This window comes from Carlito syrichta, unplaced genomic scaffold, assembly GCF_000164805.1.
Source record: "Carlito syrichta isolate Samal-C Ts95f unplaced genomic scaffold, Tarsius_syrichta-2.0.1 Scaffold308194, whole genome shotgun sequence".
Taxonomy (NCBI): Eukaryota; Metazoa; Chordata; class Mammalia; order Primates; family Tarsiidae; genus Carlito; species Carlito syrichta.
Window position 1 is genome coordinate 230,785 of NW_007252290.1, and position 8,388 is coordinate 239,172.

The window sequence follows — 8,388 nt, forward strand, 5'->3', positions numbered from 1 at the left end:
AAAAAAAAAAAAAAAAAAAAAAAGTCACAAGGACAATCAAGAACCACGGCTGGAAAATAGCTCTAGAATCTGGGGTTTGGTTGAGGGCAGGGGAGAAGGGATGCCCTTCTGAGCGTGTTGCCTTCCTGGAATTCTAGATTCAGGGCAGAAAGGGAAGAGTGAGACAAAACCCAAGGTGGAAAGCCATGGAGAAGAGAGAGTGGAAGGTATCTGAGAAATAAGGAGAGAAGCACCCATGGCCACAGTGCAGGGCAGGGGAATCTGAGGGTGCAGATATGCTCCTCAAATCTCACTGTGCATGATCACCTGGGGTCTGGTTCAACACAGGCGCTGTCTCAGGCCTGGGGTAGCACCAAGGTTCCATGTCTCCCACAAGCTCTGCAGCAGAGCTAGTGCTACTAAGGGGCCACAGACCACCCTCGGAGCCACCCTCCCCACCCCCCTTTCCTCCCGGGTAAGTCAGAGGAAAACCTGAAAAAAAAAGAGGATGTTGGTTCTGCTGTGAGGAGGCTGTGCCTTGGGGGAAAATGGTGAGTGGGTCTCGGTGAGCCTCCTGGGCCAGCCCTCTTTGTCTCTGTCTCCTAGAAGGACCCGAGTATCTACCAGCTGCTCCGGGGACTCTTCGAAAGCCGGCCAGTCAGTCTAAAGGACTTGCTCAAAGAGCTGAGCAAGGCGGCCACTGGTAGGCAGCGGCTCTGAGGAGAGAGGGTGCGAGGGGCAGGATTCTGAAGACAAGCTAGGCCCCGGGAGACCCTTTTGGATGGGAAGGGGTGTGGGGGAGGACTTGGTGAATCAGTGAGGGTTGTGGTGTGAGCCCCTCTCTCATGGTCACCTTCTGGCTTCTGCTCCCCATTTATACACTTGTTCTTGGTTTCACAGATTCTAAGGGACCGTTTCTTCCCCAGAAACGTGAGTAACTGTTTCTCTCTCCTCACCTCTGCTGGCTACTGCCTGGAGCTCCGTGAGGTGTGGGCCCAAGGGCCATTTTGGCTGCTGCAAATGATGCGCCACAAATGCTCAGCCAATCTTTCCTGAAAGGGAGGGGCCCCAGGAATCAGGAGGGAGCGGTGTGAGGGATGTGGTGGACTCTCCCTCCCGTGGCTGGTCACCAGGAAATAAGGGCATCCCCTGGTGGCCCTGAAGATTCTCAGCCAGGCACCTGCTGGGGCAGAAAATTCTTGAAATATGGAGGAAGAGATGGGCAGAGAGAGTGGGCTTAGGAGATATGACCGTGGTGGGGGCCAGGGAGTGGTCAAGCTGAAGTGAGATAGAGGAAACCCAGTCTCAGAAGGCTTGACACATGTCTGGGGAAATGCACCGTTTTCTCATCATCACTTTTGACAATGTTGGCCGTTTTTTGCAGGTGACATGCAGGACTTCTTTGTGGGACTTATGGGCAAGAGGAATACCCAGCCAGGTAGGCGTGTGCAGGTGCAGTGGAAGGGCTTGGAGTGCTGGCAAGGATTTGGCTTTCCCTCGTATCCGTCAGCAGACGGAAGGACAGGACTGTTGCTTAGCTTCAGTGAGGGTTCCTTGGCCCTTTTCCCCCAGTCAGCTTGGATCCACAGTCAGGCTGTCCTGGGAGCAGAGCAGGGGGATATTTATAGGGCAGTCCTGTTGCAGTGGGGAGGGCGGGCCAGAAGGCTCTGCTTCCTCCCCATTCTCCCAACTCTGCTAGCCCTTCGTGGTTGGGTCAGGGGAAGGTCCCATTCAGGAAAATCCCTCCTAATTGCACCTTTACTTTACCCCAGCCTTTCCTACTAATGTGAATCAAGAGAAAGTCTCCAGCCTGGGTACCCTCAAGAATCTCCCCAATGCAGAATGAGGTAAGGACCGGTTGCTGGTTAGAGAGGGGAGGGGGCTGGGAGTTGTCAGTTGCACATTTTTCCTCTGATGCTACAGACATGAATGCTCATCGATTTGCCCTAAAATATACTGCCAGTGCCTGGCATACTGTTGGGCAAACACAAAGACACATAGAGGCATACCCCCCTCTCTTCATCTCTCTCCCTTGTGTCACGGCCCCCAGCCCCCAGCTGACCGCTGAGCAGAAAAAGCAAGTGGTGGAAGATAGGGAGATAAGATGGGGCTTCTCCGATGGGCAACTTCTGTTGTCTGGACCTTGTACTTTTGCAATGTTTACAGAAGATGGAGAAACCATTATTCGATAATGATAGGCACCACATCCGACTCTCAGGCGAAGCATTTGTCTCCTACACAGGTTGAACCTTTCAGATCACTCAGAATCCTGGGTTACTGGGTCCAGAGTATAGTCACGCACACAGACAATTCAGGAAGAAATGCGACAAACTCTGAAATCTTTTTTTTTTGTTTTTTTTGTTGAGTTGGAGTCTCACTCTGTCACCCAGATTGGAGTGCAGTGGCTGCTCCCAGCCACTGCAGCCTTGACCTGCTGGGTTCCGGTGATCCTTCGGCCTCAGCCTTTCAAGTAGCTGGAACTACAGGCACGCACTACCACACCCAGCTAATTTTTTGATTTATTGTAGAGATGAGGTCTCGCCAAGTTGCTCAGGCGGGTCTCGAACTTGCAGGCTCAGGCGATTCACTCACCTCGGCCTCCCAAAGCGTTGGGATTACAGGCTGAGCCACTGAACCCAGTTTGAAATCATTTTAATTTTAATTTTTGAGTCATGGTCTCGCTCTTTCACGATGATCACAGCTCATGGCAGCCTTGACCCTCTGGGCTCAGGCAATCCTTCCACTTCAGCATCCTGAATAGCTGAGACTACAGGCAAGTGCCACCACGCCTGGTTAATTTGTTGATTTGGGGGGGCGGGTAGAGATGTGATTTTGCTATGTTGCCCAGGCTGGTCTTGAATTCCTGGGCTCAAGCCATCTGCCTGCCTTGGCCTCCCAAAGTGCTGGGATTACAGGCATGAGCCACCATGCCTGGCCTGATATCTTCTGGGGGTAGCTGGAAACCATATCTCAGTCTCTCTGTATAGCTTAATGGATAAGAACATGACCTGAGTTTGAATCTTGGGTCTGTCATTATAACTGTGTTCCCTCGGCCAAGTTACATAACCATTCTGTGCCACAGTTTCCTCATCTGAAAAATGATGGTGATAACCGCATCTCTCAGGGTTGTGGTTTAGAGGAATGAGTGTCGAGAAAGTGTTCAGAACAGTGCCTGGTGCTCAGTGCTGTGGGCTAGCTAGTCTTCTGAGGACTGTCCCATTTTGGGAGGTATGAGGGATATCCTAGTGTTTCCCTGACTGGCTCTGGTCTGCTTGCCTAGAGCCGTCTGCGATGGACCCTAGGCCTGAGTGGGCTGACGGATCCCTCACTTGATATGCAAGTGTGACAGTCCCCCAAGGAAGTGTCTAGTCAAAACATGAATGCTTCCGGCTTGATACGTCTTCTCACATACAGCAGTAGCAGCTCGACCAATGGCTTGCTTTCTGCTAGATAAGAAAAGGTGGTGGGGGGGGTGGGGAGACGTGGCGAAAAGGAGAGGGAGAGGGATTGCAAAGCCTCAGCCTTCATGGAGAGACTCCTGTCTTTCTCCCTGTGACCCTGCGACCTGTGCTTCTTGGTCTCAAGGTGGCAAGCCTGAGGTCCAAGGAGCTGGCTCTCGATCATCCTACCTGTGCATGATTCCCTGGGACCAGAGCCTGGGTCTGGCCCCCTATTTAGTGTTGGGTGAGAGGGCACAAAGAGCTGTAATAACTGTAACTCGCTGATTATATGGTACTTCCCATATCATTTTGCTCTCATTAGATGGTTATTTCAGTCGGCTGACGGCCAGATAATTACACAGGCAGCTATATCTGGGTGACATACTCTCCCCCAGCGTCATACACTGGCCATGAAGATAATTACAGTGCAATTTTGCCACAGTATTTTATACAAATGGTGAAAACAAGTGTATTGTGGAAATCTAATACTTTTAATGCCCTGCTTGTGAATGCAGGCTCCTTCTAGGGGCCTGTAATTGCAGACTTCATCATCTCACCACTGACGGAGCACTTGCAACCTGTGAAGTGCCAAGCAGAATAGGACATAAGGTTCCTGGGGCTGGCATTTAACGGAGATTAGACAAGACGGGTCAACACAGATCACTGTGTCATCTCATTTCATTCATGTGAAATTCCCGAAAAAAGAAGTAATTCCTGGGCCTGTCCTTGCTCTGGAAAGGTTTCTGAGGAAAGAACTGGGTAAGGCAGGGGGAGCGTTAACAGCAGGCGCCTTGGATGGGACTGTGAGGAGGCCTGGCTCACGGGTGCTAGGAGGATATGAGCTTGGTCATGACATCTTTCTGCATGGACCCCACAGCCCATGCGCACAGGTGTGTAGAGTGGTATGATCAATATGGCAGCTGGTAAGGAAGGAATTCCTGCCGCTAGGAGAAGTCAGTCCTCTAGCTCGAAGGCTGGAGGGAGAGCTGAGGGTTACTGCTCTCCTGATCTCCCAGCGGGTGGTCAGTGGGAGTTTTACAGGACATAAGATGTGACTTTGGTGTTGTTTGGTCCTCAGCACTCCTCTTCTGGACCCCTGGACTGCATCATGAAGACCTGTCTCCCTGTCCCAACCCCAGTGCACGCTCTCTCGTTTTTCTTTCTCTTCCCGGTTCTTGTAACATCCCTGTGCTTTGACTCCCTCTCCTGTCTTCTACCCGAGCCTGGTGTAGAAACTGCATATGGATATCCCCAATCCTAGCGGGCATTGACTATAGACGCGCCTGGAGTTTCTGTAGTGTCCTATGTTAAAAAGGTATCTCTCTACTCCTCAATAATAAAGGAATTTTACATATGAGTGATGCGATATATTTGTTAGCTTGTTTGGTTAGTGCATTTTTCCTTTCCTTGACTCTTCCAGCTGCATCATACACACATATGTATGACACACATGCTTCCTAATTGGGTGTAAATACCTTCTCATATCTTTAGTTTGTACACATCTGTTTCCTGAAGAGTGTCTTACACAGGGCCTCACACAATAAGTATCGAATTTATTTAGTGTCTAGAAGAATACAATGAATTTGGAGGATGGTTTCTGACACAAAGATTTTCGCAGATAAAGAAGAAACAAATTCTGAGTGGCTTGTCTGTATTACTAGGATGGGCCTCGGGGATGTCAATTGCTGAAACTGACCCGACTTAGAGAGGTGAGGATCAAGGCTAAGCAAAGACCCAGGCACAGGGGATGCAGCTATAACATTATGCTATTTTTCTGTCCCCAAATGCTGAGCATGGCTTCTGGAACAAATGCTGGGGATGAACTGGTGACCCATCTACAGAGTTTACAGCCAGCAAGGCTGTGGACAAATGAACATGGGTGTAGACATGGAAGTTACTGAAGAGGCCAAGAGAGAAACATATCTTCAGTGTTAACTGGCTGCCTTACTTACAAAGAGAAAACGTTTATTTCAGACTAATGTGCCTGTTACCAGCCCTGGCAGCTCAGGCCTAGTGGTCCCCAGAACGTGTAAGTCACTTACATGTGGTGTGTCTGAGAATGGGTGTCTTCTATTAATCTGAGATGCCAACTGTCACAGCCTGTGGATCCCAAAGGGGACTCTGTACCCTAATGGAACAGACTGGGAAATCCTCAAGCTCCCTTGGTCTGATGCAGGATCCTTGGTTATGCCCCTGAGTTGCACTGATACAAAGTTGGCACTCAGATCGCAAGGCAGTGTGATGACAGGGCCACAGAGCCAGAGGCCACGTCTTGCAGTTCTTTCACTGTAAGTCAGAGGTCTCACTCTGTCACCCAGGCTGGAGTGCAGTGGCACCATCCTGGCTCACCAGTGCCTCAACCTCCTGGGCTCAAGTGATCCTTCTGCCTTAGCCTACCAAGTACCTGGGACTACAGGTGCATGTCACCACGCCCGGCTAATTTTTGCAATTTTTGTAGAGATGAGTTCTCATTATAATGTCCAGCCTGGTCTGAAATTCCTGGGCTCAAGCGATCTTCCTATCTCAGCCTTCCAAAGTGCTGGTATGACAGGCCTGAGTCACTGCACTCGGCCTATCTGTAGGGTTTTAAAGTAGAGACACTTTTGCAGAGCCTGGGGGATTTTTTTTGGTCACTAAAGCTTCAAGAGTTGGTTCTGCAGAGACTTGGTGGGAGTCAGGCATATACACTGAGATGAGGCAATTGCTTTGTCAAGCAGGAGCATAAATGCAGAAAGGTTGCTCTCTAGTGGGATTGACAAAAACCGCAGTTCCGAGGAGTCCAGAAAAAATGAAGACCAATTTTATCATTCCCTTTCTTTTTTACACTTTTATATTTCTTTCTTTCTTTCTTTTTTTGAGTCGGAGTCTCACTCTGTTGTCCAAGCTGGAGGGTAGAGGCATCGTCACGGCCACTGCAGCCTTGACCTACTGGGCTCCGGCGACCCTTCCGTCTCAGCCTTCCACATAGCTGGAACTACAGGCATGTGCTACCATGCCCGGCTAATTTTTGATTTACTGTAGAGACAAGGTCTCACCAAGTTGCCCGGGTGGGTCTCAAACCTGCAGGCTCAGGCAATCCACTTGCCTCGTCCTCCCAAAGTGCTGGGATTACAGATTGAGCCACCAAGTCTGGCCTTTTTAAAAAAAAATTATAGAGACGAGATCTCACTAAGTTGTCTAGGCTGGTCTCAAACCCCTGGACTCAGGCAATCCTCCAGCCTCTGTCTCCCAAAGTGTTGGGATTACAGGCATGAGCCACTCTGCCTGGCAAGACCAATTTTAAATCAGATTCCTGTTTTTGTTCTTGGAGGATGATTCTGACCCTCCCCTCTTCCTGTTGCAAAGACGTCGATGCCTAAGGAGACTTGGTCAACAAATTCCTGGTGCTTTCTTCTCATTTTGCTTTCTGCATGTGTGCTATTGGGATTGCATGGGGATGTACTTTTTTTTTTCTTTGAGTCAGAGTCTCACTCTGTTGTCCAGACTGGAGTACAGTGGCACGCTCATGGCCATCCCAGTGTCAACTTACTGGGCTCAGGCATTCCTTCTGCTTCAGCCTTCCAAGTAGCTGGAACTACAGGTGTGTGTTACCATGCCTGGCTAATTTTTTGATATATTGTATTATAAACTCTCATCTACACCCTTTGGGCGGTTTGCTAGTATGTGATGTTTACTGGAGTCAACAGTCCAGAGATGGCTGAGGCAGTGATTAGGAAGGCTGAACAGTCCAAGGACCTTGCAAGCCCTACAGCCTAATGTCTTTAGGGTCTGAAGGTCTGGAGTCTGGTAGTGTGATGTTCCCTTCAGGGGGACTCAGCCATCTTGCCCGGCTGTGGGAGCTAGGCCTGCCATGGGAACATTGTATCAGCCTCTGAGTGACCCTTTCACTAGATGACAAAGTGGGAGTCCAGACCCCAAATTACAAGAATGGGTAATTTTGTGTCTGTGGCTGTTTTTGTGTCTCCTTGCTTTCCGTATAATCTACCACCGGTTAGGTTGTGGGAAGGAGGACACACAGTCTCTCCAATTCAATAAAAGATTCATCGTAAGATTGCTGAACGGCCAAATTGTCTTAGATTAGTCAACAACATCAGGTGTGTTCTTCCCATCTAGCCATCAAATAATTACCGAACCCTACCACGTGCCCATCCTGGGGTTTGTGTTTGGCTGCAGCCATTGTGAGGCATGGATGGGATGAGAGAGAGGGTGAAACTGAAGGGTGCTGGAGCCCCAGGGCTTTCTTTGTAGTGAGGAGGGAGAGTGGGGTGATCAAGACTTCTAATGTTTTTGGTGATGGTGGTGAGGGCAGAAAGAGCAGGTAGTTTTGGTTTAATGTCAATTCTTGGGTGGGGGCATTTGAGAAGATGGTTTGGGAGAAGGGTGGTGAGGCAGAGTTTTAGAAGTGGGGAGGACAGGCTTCAGGAAACATGCTTGGGACGCCAAAGTATGGTGGGATCCTGTGACTTCCTTCATTTGGCCATCGAGGTGGAAGGAGGGACATCAGAGGATTATCAGAAGGGTCCAGTCGTCTAACCCTCAAGTGCTCATGCATCCATCCATCCATTCAAACGGGCTTTATTGAGCACTTGCCATCTGTGCTGGGAAGAGTGGTACGGATGGAGATACAGTGTGGGCAAAGTCACGGCTCCCTACCTTCAGGAAACACAGAGCCTAGTGAAGGAGACAGAAATTAACCAAATGATCTCAAGACTTTGTGAAGCTACAGCAGCGGATGTTCTGGGGAGAAGCTTTGGAATTATGAGCAGAGAACAGGGGAGGCCAGGAGAGTCTAGAGAGGGAGCAGGGGGAGGCCAGGAGAGTCTGGAGGGGGAGCAGGGAAGGTACTAAGAGTCTGGAGAGGGAACAGAGGAGGCCTGTGAGAGTTCGGTGAGAGTTCGGAGAGGGTTTCACTCTCCAGGTTCCGGGAAGGAGAAGGTGTTCCTTCCCGCCAGGACTGGGGGAAAGCAGG

The 8,388-nt window shown here is 49.9% G+C and overlaps 1 protein-coding gene across 1 annotated transcript in view; it reads left to right on the forward strand.

The window, feature by feature from the left end:
* The window catches only part of TAC3 (tachykinin 3), a 7,056-nt gene extending 2,341 nt beyond the window's left edge, over positions 1-4,715 (forward strand). Inside the window, exons 3-7 of the mRNA XM_008065239.1 lie at positions 586-682; positions 880-909; positions 1,364-1,417; positions 1,752-1,826; positions 4,498-4,715. Of these exons, the coding sequence (XP_008063430.1) occupies positions 586-682; positions 880-909; positions 1,364-1,417; positions 1,752-1,825 (255 nt within the window). The 3' untranslated portion in view covers position 1,826; positions 4,498-4,715. The remainder of the gene's footprint in view (positions 1-585; positions 683-879; positions 910-1,363; positions 1,418-1,751; positions 1,827-4,497) is intronic.
* The last annotated feature ends 3,673 nt before the right edge of the window (positions 4,716-8,388 follow it).